General features: G+C 51.9%; 1 protein-coding gene across 6 annotated transcripts in view; it reads left to right on the top strand.

Annotated features, from left to right (window-relative positions):
- Positions 1-8,376: 8,376 nt before the first annotated feature.
- Positions 8,377-12,468, top strand: part of ERBB4 (erb-b2 receptor tyrosine kinase 4) — a 500,652-nt gene continuing 496,560 nt past the window's right edge. For 3 of the 6 annotated variants that reach the window (XM_052675099.1, XM_052675094.1, XM_052675096.1), the window contains exon 1: positions 8,377-8,530. In XM_052675099.1, coding sequence (XP_052531059.1) covers positions 8,440-8,530 — 91 coding nt within the window. In that variant the 5' untranslated portion in view covers positions 8,377-8,439. The remainder of the gene's footprint in view (positions 8,531-12,468) is intronic. The other 3 variants (XM_052675097.1, XM_052675095.1, XM_052675098.1) reach the window with 2 other exon arrangements.

Raw genomic sequence — 12,468 nt, 5'->3', positions numbered from 1 at the left:
GCGCTGCCCCAGTGTAAAGCCTGTAAACGTGAAGTTTTGGCAGCAGACGAGCCGTGAGAGGGCAGTGTTGTATTGCGAGAGGAGCAGACAGGGGGAGAGAAGGGGGATATGTGTGTATGATGAGAATGTTGAGGACGGGAGGAAAGGTAAAGTTTAGAGAGACCGGCTGTGCGCCTCACAGGTGTTAAAGGATGTCTGCTGAGCAGGGCTGGAGAACAGACCCTACCAAGTGGATGGTATAACCCTCTCTCTGTGCTCCCAAAGGCTAAAGGAGGACCTTCATGTTCAAGCCAACCACTTCACTGCAGCTGAACTGAAAATTATTTCTTTAATATGTGTGAATCTGAAGGACTAAAGTGCCCCAGAAATTACTAGAAGTATCCAGAGATGTTATTTATTGTCTAAGGGACACGCTGCTGTGTCTCTGCAATGCTTATCCATCAAAGCAGAGTGAACGACCAGAGCAAAAGGGCTTTTTCCCTCCTTGAGTTGCTGTAGGTCAAATTTTGGAGCGGATAGGGATTATTCCTGGGACCACATCTTGCTTTTGAGCTGAGGAGAGCACTCCAGGGAGTGTGCTCTGGGAGGCTGGAGCCATGTCCAGCTCTTGGATGCAGAGGTGAAGGAAGGCTTGGTTGTTTGCATCCTTAATAAGTCTAGTAAATATTTCAGGATAAAGTGGTCTGCTTGTTGTCAAAAGAAAAAAGAAAAAAAAAAAAAAGAGAAAGAGAAGGAAATCTACCCCAAAATACCGTGAGGGGAATATCTGTCTTCAGTGATGCTCTGCTGGCATTTTGGTGGGTGGGGTTCAGCCCTGGGCATCATGTCCAGGGCAGCCAGCAGAAACAGGTGGTGTTGGAAATTGCACTTGTTCCACGGCCTCTTGGCTCTAAACACTGAGATCAACAGAAATGGATTTGTAACGTTCACCTTTAAGCCTGAGCCTGATGAGTGAGTTTAATGTCTCTTGATTTTTATTGAAATCCATCTTTGTTGGGTATCGAAGGGTTTACAGTGACAAATGCCTTTCCATAGCACATCTCTCTATCAACAGAGACAACTGTGTTTACGGGGCGAGATTTTTCACCCGCTTGTCAGCTTGTCAAGCAACAACAAAACACACAATCTCCTTTTGCGTCCCACAGCTAATCATTCATTTATTGAAACCTGGTGTGTTGTCAGTCGTGGTACTGAAGATGGGTTGACGTAGTTATGCTTTTGCATACCTACAGAGAGATGCTGAGAGCACAAACACCGAGGTGCCACCAGCCAGAGGGAAATGCTTCTTGGCAACTTCTTGCTTTGTGTTTGACTACAGATGCTTTAAAAAAAAAAAAAAAAGTTATGAAATATTTAAAAACAGAATAAAAATTCTATCTGACTCTTAACAAGTGGGTATAATGTTGGTGCCTGTGCTTTTCTGCATAGTGGGAGGTGTAATCTACTTCATGTCACGCAGCAGACAGCCTTTACATTTACATCTGTTTTATACACAGTGGCAGCAGAGGTTCCCGGAGATGTTCTGAGCCTCGTGTTTCATTTCTGAAGGAAGTTTGTTAATAATGAAGGGGAGAAATTGATTGGTGGATCCACAGAAGGGGGAAAACTAGCAGGAGTGTTGCAAGAATTCAGACAGGGGGATGGAGCACATGCAGGTAAAGCCTGCACATGGTAGGCTCAAGTAGTGCCATCGCTTTAGTTGTATTTCTCTGAACCTCATAAGTATTTCTGTCTGTTGGATAAGAAGGAAATTTTGTTTTTTTTTTATAGGAGCTCTACAATGGTACTGTTATGGAAAAAAAAAAGACAAAAACAAAACAGGGGAAAAGATATACTGGTAAGTCATAGTAGTTGCAGCCACAGTCGTTCTCAATAATCCGGCAAGTCACTACATCTGAACAGCCTCACTTCTCCCTGAGGTTCAGACTAAATGGTTTATTAGAATTTTTGTGCATTATTTAAAAAAAAAAAAAAAAGGGGGGACATTGTAGCTCTTCATTTTAAAGGCCGCTGCGATATAAATTCAGATTATTCAGATTTATCATGTGCGTTGTATGAGGCAGTAACCACTGCTATTTTTCCTTAATACTGTGAGATATTCACTGGATTTTCCACCTTGTCCATAGCCATAAATAACCAGGCTGTTTACAAGACATTGCTACAGGGAGAAGAAATGTAAAAATGAAAACTTGATGGAGCCGATGGCAGGAATTGTAGTGTAAGACCTGAGTGGGGAGTTAACAGAACACTGGTCAAACCAAGTTCTTTGAAATGAAGAGTGGCTGCCCAAAAGCACACTGGAGCTCTGCATGGGTTCCTTGTGCCATTTTGAGGGAGGACTGCCCATATTGCCTATTATGTAAATACGATTTGGGGCTGTTTTTTTTTCAGCTCAGACACTTGCCACGCAAATTGAGCCTTGCAAACATAATTAGCCAGGGGCTGAACATTTAATCTTAAATTCTGAGTCTTCATTAAGACTTAATTTAAGCCTTAGGAGGAAAGCGTGCAACTCTTTGCTCATAGAGATGGATGTGCTTGTGGCAGGCTTTCAGCACCAGACAGGAAACCAGCTCAAAGCCTCAGACACACACTGATTTTTTTGGCAAATTGGAGCCATCAAGACCAAAGTACCTGAGTAGATGCTGGGGGATAAATGAGGAAACCTCAAAACAAACCCCAGCCAAACCAAACTAAACCAAACCAACCAACCAACCAACCAACCAACCAAAGACCCCAAACATACATAAAAGTGAATGAGTCGTGTGATGGATATTTCAGCATGATCTGGGCTTGAGTCACTTCTCATGTGGTTCAAGTTGACTACTCAGGAAATGAAGGTGGTATGGGAAGGTTGTGAGGTCTTGCTTTGCTGTCTGATTGTACCCTGCAACAAAGCTGCCTTGGCTAATTGATCATGTAGTTTAACACATCTTCCTATTGCCTGGCAAAAAGTGACACTGAGCACATCGTTTGAGCTGGAGGGTTTGGTGAGCAGAGACACAGAGGGTTTTTGGTTTTATTCCAAATCAAGGTGATGTTTTAGTTTTTGTTTGATTTCCTCCCTGGGTAACTTTCCAACAAAGGCATTGCTAGTTTTATTCGAAGGAGGAAAAAGTAAAATTTTCTGAATCTGGCTCATTTGTAGTCAATAGAGACTAAAGAAGCTACTATTATTAACGTTGAGTTCAGTCTCTAAGCTAGAGATGACAGAGAATGGAGGAAAGAAAAGATAAAATTCCATTGAATTTTCTTCAAACTATCTTTGAAATTCAAAATTTCAATGAGTTCCCCCATGATACTTTAGCATCCCAAACTGCATGGGATAAACCAAAGAGCCATGCTGTCTGTTGGGTTTGGTTCCTGCAGTGAGAGCAGCCAGGCACCCCAGCAAGGCAGAACAAGTGCCAGCATTATCTGTTGTCCTACACTTCCCTCTACTCAAGTCAGTGACAAGAGCCATGAACAGGCTGCCCAGGGAGGTGGTGGGGAGGTGGAGATGTGGCACTCAGGGATGTGGTCAGTGGGCACGGTAGGGATGGGTTGGGGTTGGACTGGGTGATCTCAGCACTCTTTTCCAACCTTAACAATTCCATGATTCTCTCTATAGAGTGTGCTAGGATCTCTGCACACACAAGGTAAGGCCTGTAATGGAGCAGAATGAATACTGGGTGCAGTTTGTGCCAGTTCTGTTGTCCTGTTGGGTGTTGTCAGGTTGGTGGGACCTCTGTCAATACCATGAAGTAGTACACGGGGTTTTTTCTTGCTAAATAAGCAGACAAGCAGCAGTGGAAGTAAAACAATAATAGTAGTAAAAATAAGATTGTCCATGGTGTTTGCTAAAAGTTTTGTCTTTTTTTTCTAGCGTAGTCTCTTCAAAAAAAATGAAGAAAAAGCAGTGCAAGAAGAGAGCATTCACCTCTCAAGTGGCTGGATTCCAGGGGAAAAAAAGGGAAAATTCGGGAGCAGCTTTGCTTGGCTGCCTGCAGACAAGAAGCCCCACTGGCCTCCTGCCTGCTCCTGGGCTGCCAGCGGAAGCTTTGCCATGGACTTGGCAGCACTGTGCCCAAATGCTGCCCGGCTTTGTGCTGCGCTTCCCGGTGGGGCCAGGAACACGGGCTGGAGGAGCTCTGCATGGGAAAGCAGCTGCGTGTGAGCCGCCTGCTAAGCACCTCGAGGCTGCCTCTGGTCCTCACTGGAGGTTGCCTGAGCATAAATCAGCCTGGCCTTGCTGCCTCTGGGTTTGCCACCTTTATGAGGACGAGCAATGTCATCGTCAATGCTGAATTTCATGACTTTTTCAACGCTATGAAAAATGAAGACTTAGTAGAACAGTTCAGCGATAGCCTGAAAGGATGGAGGCGGTCAAGTCAGCATTTCATTCCTGCATATAAACTCAGCTTTGCTCTAAGCAAATTCCTTGGTTGCCATGAAGCAACCCAGCATCTCATCCTGGACATACTGAATACCAAACTTAAAATAATAGTGATTTGGGCAGCTGCTTTTTGATACTGAGGGTTCATCTGTTCACCCTGGGCCAATACACCTATTGAGGTCCAGGGGAGCACCCTTTGTCCTCTAGCATAATGGGAAACTCTTCTCCAAGATGTTACTATTGAAAGAATGAGCTGTTGGGTGCTGTCTAGCACATTGTGCCAGACTGGTGATATGCACCAATAATGCCATGTTGTTAATTTTCTCCATGGTGTGGTAAGTAGAGCTTGCCTTGTCCGTAGAAACGAGGCAGGTGAGCTGGGATATCTGTTATTTATAGACACATTCCGTGCTGTATAAATGAACTTTTCATAGGAAAACATCGTACAAAAACAAAGGCATTGGAGACTGCCTCATAAATAATAGTGACTGGAAACTTCAAATATAATTTGGGGAATGGGTGAATATCCCTTTAGTCCCCTCACCTTAGAGTTATCCAGATGGAGCTCTGAGTGCACTGAAAACAATGGTGCTTTGACCCTGGGCAGAAATCTCAGCTCTGTTATGGACAGCAGCAGGATTGCAAAACACTGAACTGCAGCCTGTGTTGACTTCAGTTGTCTTGCAAAATGGAGGTGCCCATGATCAAATACAATGCCATTAGTATGTTGACATGTTTGCAATGCATCTCTTGAGTAGTGATATATTGAGACTGGACTGAAGTACAATCCAATTTGTGAGCGAGAAGGAACTCTTCTGTGTCAAGTAGGTGACCTTTGTATTGTCTTTGCTGCACTCTATTCAACGCCAGTTGGGAAGAGGCTCGGGGAAGACACGAAATATGGCAGGAAATCATTGAGCAGCAAGGAGCCTGCAGGCATGAGAGGAGCACAGAGATCCACCATCAAGATAATGAACAAGGAAGGGTTGAGGAGGGAGAGAAGGATAGGTGAGAGGTCTGGCTGAGCAGATGTTGTGTGTGGATGCTGTATTTGACTCTGGTGCGAGGAAACGCCAGCACACCTGCCCTTCTGTACATGGAGAAGGAAAAATATCACTGCATCTTATCTAGAGGCAAGGAGCCGGGAGCGGTAAGAGAGAGCTGTGGGATGTGAGTGAGGCCTTTGGAAAGGCAGGGTGCCCAAGGGGTCAGGAGCCCTAAAGGAATAATATGGTGCCTAAGTTGGAGAGGATCTCATAGCCCCACTCTGGGTCTCCTTAAAGTGAGAGCACTTGAATCTTTTTGTTATGAGACATAAACAGCACTGAAAATCAAGCGTGGCCTAAAAGGCTTTCTTGAGCTGAGCCCTTAGTTCCAGAAAATATGGTTATTAAGGCCTTGCATTGTATTTTCTACCTACTATTTTTGAAATTTCATGCATATAGCCTAATTTTTTCCACAGTCTAAGTGTCTGGACTCATCAAGTTCCTGGCACACACCTCATGCTCCAGGGGATTTTTTCTCCTCCCCCCCAAACAATAACTGCAAAAACAGACAGACCCCCCTGTGTTGCAGCACCCCACAATGGCCCTGCTGTTGGTGCCAGATGGGCTGGCTGCTGCGGGTGGCTGAGCTCACGCTTCACAGCCCGTGCTGCTCATCCCTGGGTGATGATATCAGCCCCGAGTCTTGCAAGAACAGCTCATCTCCACATTGCTCCTGTTGTAGGACCCTGACCTTGGCTATGGGGTCAGCAGCTGAATGCAGAGTCCTCAGTACAGGAGAGGTGTGGACCTGGTGGAGTGTGTCCAGAAGAGGGCCACAAAAATGCTCGTAGAGATGGAACAACTCTGCTGTGAGTATAGGTTGAGAGCTGGGCATGGCTCTGGGGAGACCTGAGAGCATCTCAAGGAGGGGCTTATACGAAAGAAGGGGACGGACTCTCTAGTAGGTTCTGCTGTGACAGGACAAGGGAAAATGGTTTCAAACACAAGGTGGGGAGATTTAGATTGAATATGAGGAAGAAGTTGTTTAGAGTAAGAGTGGTGAGGCACTGGCAGAGACTGCCCAGAGAGGTGGTGATGCTGCATCCCTGAACATTGAAGGTCAGGCTGGACAGGGCTCTGTGCACCTGATGGAGCTGTAGGTGTCCCTGTTCATTGCAGGGGAGTTGGACTACATGGCTTTTAAGGGTTCCTTCCAACTCAAACCAGTCTATGATTCTGTAGAGCTATGCAGGGTGTTTCAGCTGCTTGCCATGCATGATGCTCCCACACGTGCTGCCCTATGAGCAGCCCTTCTGCTGCAGGAGGCTGACACCAAGTGCTTCTGTCCCTGCAGCTGGCCCACGCCTGCAGTGCTGGATGACACAGCCGTGAAAGGCACGAGTTCTCTCCATGTTCTCAGCCAAACAATTCGTTACTGTGCTTTACAGGTCCTCCCGCAGCCCAGCGCTGAGCAGGAGCCCTCCTCCTCCTCTGGGGGCTGCCAGCGTGGCCATCTCTGCCTGCTTGGCATTTCACGGAGTGCTGAGAGATGCCCTGACCTAACTGCTGTTATGCGTGATACAGATGTACTCAGAAAACACCTCGGGAGGTGCTTCGTACTTGCACACACAGCCCAGTGCAGCATTTTCCCTCTGCTGCCGTGGTCCAACAGAGCTGGGTGCCTGAAGTGCCAGCGGTTTGGCAAGCAGGGTGTTTGTGCAGTGCTCTCCCTCCCCAGAGGCAGCATCTTGTGCCAGTGCTCACCGGCAGTGGGCACGGAATAGGAGCAAGGGGAAGCCATGCTTTGCAGCCCAAACCGCAGGAGCCCCAACCGCCGCCTGACACAGAGGCAATTAGCTTCGGGGCTAATTGGGTTAGGGCTCAGGGGTGCTCTGTGGGCATGCAGGGAGCGAGGTGCCCGCCTGCCCCCAGAGCTGAGAACAGCGTGGGCAGCTTTGAGCTCTGCCCCCTACCTCCCCCCCGTGCACGTGCTGATGTTTCCCCATCGCTTGCTGTATTCCCCGTCCCGCTCTTTGCTGCTGTTCCTCTGGGGTAGACAGAACCCGGCTGCCCTCGGTGAAATACGGAGTTGGACCTTAGGCATACGTATTTAAATGCACTGCTCAATTATTACTTCGTTTTTATTAATTGGTCTCGGAAATCATTTATGGCCTCTTCCTAATTCATCCTCTCAGGGAAAATACGACATCAGGAAAAAGAATTCCAGCGTCCCATACAGGACATATATTTGGGGACGGGGATGGGGGGGGGGATGGCGGGGGGAATATTCCAGACAGGAGCGTGCGAGTTTGGGATGGCAAAGCCCCCTAAAAGCGCAGCAGCGATGCTCAACGCGCACCCCCCACAACCGGCACGGAGGCAGCGCGCTGCCCACCGGATGCCACTGTTGCTCAACGTTACACCGCACCGCCAACGCTGCGGGGCCGGGAGGGCAGCGGGGCCGGGCGGATTCTCTAAGGGCTCAGGACGCGCCGCGCGGGGCCTCAACGTGCCGCAGCCCCGCGGCGCTTCGGGACGACGTCGGTCCCTCCGGGCCGCCGCCGCCCAATCACCGCGGCCTTCCGCCGCCTTCGGAGGCTCCCCAGGCTCGCTGCTATCCGCGCGGGGAAAGTTTGCTTTCGGCACGCGCCCCGCCGACCGGCCGCTTTTTGCAGGCACGGCGGACGCGCGCGCAGCCTCACGCGCGCACCTGCCCGCGGTTTTTGCGAAGCGCGGCGCGCGGCCCCTTTTGCCGAGCTTTTTCCCGCCCCCTCTCCGCAGGTGCGGGACGGGCCGGGGGGGCGGGCGGACCCGCCTCGCGCCGCTCCTCCTCCCGCCGCTCCCCCGGCGGTGCCGCCGCTGCCGGCGCTCGGCGCTCCGCTCCGCGTGCAGTGGGCGCACCCCGCGGCCGCCCCGTCGGGCCGCGCGGGGGCGGCGCTGGGGGCGGCGGCGGCGCGGAGGCAACTTCGGGGCGGCCCTGCGGAGCCCGCGCGGGGGATGGCGGCGGCGGAACCGGCGTTGAGGCGGCGGCGCTGAGGAGGAGGAGGAAGAGGAGGCGGCGGCGGCGGCGGCGGCGCGATGCCGGCGGCGGCCGGGGGGCTGCTGTGGTGGAGCTGCTGCGTGCTGGTGGCGGCGGCCGGCGCCCCGAGGGCTGCCGCGGCTCAGGCAGGTGGGTGTGCGGCCGGGCGGGCCGGGAAGTTGGGCGGGAGCCCCGGCGGAGCGAGGGGAGCGCGGCTCGGAGCCGCGAGGAAGTTGCGGGGCGCCGCGATGTGGGGATTTGGAGGCGTTCGGGAGAGCGACGGCGCGCCGTGCCCGCGGCCGGGCGCCTCTCAGGGCTTTATGTAACGGCGTTGGGGCCGGGAGCGGCGGAGCGTCCCGCTCTGCGCGCCGCACTTCGGCGCCCGTCAGCGCTTCCCATCCCCGGCAGCGGCGGGCGAAGAGCCGCTCCGCTCCGCGCACCCCCAGAGTCCCATTCCCCGCAGCGCCGAGCGGGGCAGCCCTGTGGGAGGAGTGCTGCGTGCCCCGACCGCCTCAATCCCTATCGCTCTCCGAGTTCTCCCTCTTCTCCCGCCTTTCTCCTTTCCCAACGCTTCCCAGCCCGCAGCCGATCTGTCCCCCCGAGCTGGGGCCGCCCCGTTCGTAAATCTGGGGCTCGGTGTGACCCTTGAGCGCAGCGGGCGATGGCAGCGCGGGGGGCCGGCCTCGTGTTGGTTAGCGCTCGCTCGGAGGGCACTGCAGGTGCGCGTTCAGGGTGAGAGCGTTTTAGGGTTCCCGTCCCCGAATCTGGGTGCCGGCAGTTCGGGCTCTCGGTGCCCTGCGGACGGGGCTTGGCCTCCTTCCTCGCTCCCAGCGTTCCCGCGGGGGCGGCGATACCGTCGCCCAAACTTTTGCTCTCCTCATCCCGCGCCCTTTGCCGGCAGCGCGGACGCATCGAGGCTCCGCGATGTTTTCGTGCGGCGATGTTCGCGGCGCGGGGCTCCGCCGCGTCACGTGGAGCTGCTGACCTGGGAGCCTTTGTTCTGCTCGGGGATCGCCGGGCGACCCGACCCGCCGCTGTCCGCGTACCCGGGCGGGGCGTTCGGGCACCGCCGCCGGATTGCCTGAGAGCCGCTCCGGGTACGCGGCAGCTCTTCACACACGCCGTTTTGTTTCTCCTCCTCTCCCCGTAGCGAGGATCCCGCTCCCGGCGAGGTGTGCGGGGTTGACTTCGTGCCCCCGCTCGTCTTCGGTCGGTGCCCGTTATGGCAGCGTCCCCCCCTCGGCGCGCCCCGCTGGCACTTCTCCTGTCCGTCCGCCGCGATGTCTGCCCGCTGCCTAAAATTAGGCTGAGCTCCGAGAGCCTCCGCGAAGGCACGAGAAGCATGGAGCTGCCGCCGCGCTGCTCTGTCCCTGAGTTGACGTGCCCGGCTCTGGGCTCCCGCTGTCCCCGGGTGTCCCGGGGGAGCGGACCCGGCGTTCCCGTCCTGGTCGCAGCCCCCGTGGTGCCCGGTGAATGCTGTGACTCGTTTTCTCTTTTGTAAAGAGTTGGGTGTATGCGTGTATGGATGCTGGCACTGAGAGCTGTGCTGCTGGTTAACGTGAGAACAGTATTAAGGATGTGAAATACGTGCCCGTGGGTAAGCAGCCGGCCCAGGGAGAAGCCCTTGCCCTTTCTCCCTCGGGATCAAAGCTCCCCTCTGGTTTTTGGGCGATATTAGAATTGCTGTGGTGTTTTATTTTCTGTTTTTTTTTTTTTTTTTTTCGAGTTAAGCAGATTGAAAACCAAACCACGGTGAGTCCGGCCGCACGTAGCAAGCGGACCCATCGGCGGCACGTCGGCGTGGCGGGGCAGGGTGCAAAGCAGGTGGTGGCCCTGCTTCGGGGCCGTGCCGTGGCAGCAGCTGTAGGTGGCAGCAGCCCCCCGGAGCTCCCCGCGGCGGCAGCGGGGCCGGAGCCCGCCGAGCTGCCGGCGGGACGCGCCGTGCCGTGCGGTAACTCGGAGCGATGGAGGGGTGAGCGGCCGCGGCTCCCCGGAGGTGGGCAGTGTCGCTGGGCACCGGGCACATGCCGAGCTCCTGAAGCTTCGGAGCAGCTGCTGCTATATATAAACCTGGGTTTTAACGGGTCTGCCGGGAAAACTTGTCCCGCTGCAGGCACTGGGGCAGCTGTGTGTTGGTGGGTGCATCGGTGGTACGGCAGCATTAGCACGCGTAGAGGCAGCCAAATCTGTAACACAAATACCAGGAGCACGTACGATACGAGCTGTGAGAATAGCACCAATATAAAGGTGATGAGGAGTAGCAATTCAGGCTGTAAGAATGTCGAGGCTTATTCCTGCTTTCTGGCTGTATTGTATTATTAATATTCTTTGTTTCTGCCTCTGAAGCCTATCAAATCCTGCCCCTGCCATAGAAATAGATGGGCAAATAAAGTATTGAAAAATAAAGGCTTGAAAGTAAGCTGCAGAGTTTTAGTGGATGCAGTTGTTATCTGAGCTATAGAAGGTGTTCAGTCATCACACATTTCTGTAAGGTCAGTGACAGAGATTCCTAAAATACACTGAATTTGTGCTTGTTTCCTGTGCCTCCTGGTGCCTGTATAGCTGGACATACAGTACCCAAATGGGTGCTTACAGCTTAATCTTTCTTAAACCTTCCCTAATAAACCAGCAGTGCATCCTGTGCTCTCCTCACAGGTTGGATGCCTGCCTGCTCCTCCAGCTGGGTCTTGGGAAGATGCCTCCCAGAAACACCGGAGAGATGTCAAAGAAAAAAGCCCCCATGTAACCCCTTGTGAATAAAGCTGGCTTACGAAGAAGTCGGCAGAGCCCCAGGCTCTATGAGTGCAGAGGCAGAGTTGGGACCTTTGGGATTTCCAGGAAGGAAAACCATCATACTTACTGCAATACATCCTAACGTTCCATTTCCATTCATTTAAATGAAGTAGCAAGCATTTTAAGCATAAAAGTTTACGTGGCATGGGTTGGCATGACCTTCAGTAATACTACAAGGCTGACAGAGTATCTGTTCTGAGTTGCTTTGTGCTGATCCATTCCCAGTATCCACAGTGAACTGGTGACCTTATTGGCCATGCTGTCCCAGCTCCCCCTCCCCACCTCTGCTCCGCTCTGCAAAGCCACACTGTGGATATTTTTGCTCATTATCTTTGGCAGCAAGAATGTATATATCTAAATTTAAATTGCTGTTTGCTGAGGATATGTGACAGTATTTAGAATTCAGCATTATTTTATTATCTCTTTGAAAGGGTAGAAAAAAAAAAAGGGCTCATTTATTTTGTGAGATATTTCTGTAGTGTGAAAATATCAGCAAAGTAGTTGGCGTTTTCCAGTTGTTGTTGGTTTCAAATTTAGCAACCATTGTCCCTGTTGGTATATTTGATGCTCTAAAAATGTACTTGCCATTGAGTGGGAAGCTGAAGTGATTGGTAGGCAGATAGTATTCTTTGGTGGCTATTAATAATGCTCAGAGGACATATGGAAAAAGCCACGGAATTGGCTAGAAAGAAGGCCAAAATAATGTATATGGCTGCTTTGTTTGAAAGTTGCCTGTGTTCCAAATTGAAACAGCAGCGGCGATGCTTTACGTTTTCTGCCCCTTGGTCCAACATCTCAGCAAGGAACCCAAGCCAGATCTGCACTGCACGCTTCTGGCTGCCCAGGGCTCTTAGTGTGCAGCCTGAGCCTTCACTGACACAGCTCCCTAAATAGCCCTCGGTGAGCATCTGCATTCCTGTTGTAACAAAAGATTGGGGACAGGAGGAGAATTCGCTTTTTTGTGCTTGTTCTTTTTTCTTTCTTTCTTTATTTTTTCTTTCTTGTTTGGGAAGATTTACAAATAGGTTCACTCGGCGATGTTGGCAGCAAATGACTCGGTGTTAATTTTCTCCTGAGATCCCAGGGTGGTGAATCTCAGCTTAGCATAAAGAGGGAAAAGCATCTCTGCCTGCTCTGTGTGCAGCGTGAAGTCAGAGCCCCTTCGTTCAAGAAACGAGAATCCAAGAATTGTGGGTTTGAAACCTACTCTTAGCTCCTCTGCAAGATTTAGTGCTGGGGCTTGAGTGTCTCGTGGCTTTTCAGTGTCTGGCAAAGGTCCTGGTGGCTTTGGAGGT

Source organism: Tympanuchus pallidicinctus, unplaced genomic scaffold (genome assembly GCF_026119805.1).
Source record: "Tympanuchus pallidicinctus isolate F22 unplaced genomic scaffold, pur_lepc_1.0 scaffold15, whole genome shotgun sequence".
Taxonomy (NCBI): Eukaryota; Metazoa; Chordata; class Aves; order Galliformes; family Phasianidae; genus Tympanuchus; species Tympanuchus pallidicinctus.
Note: the sequence above shows the minus strand (reverse complement) of the source record. Positions and strands in the feature narration are given on the sequence as shown.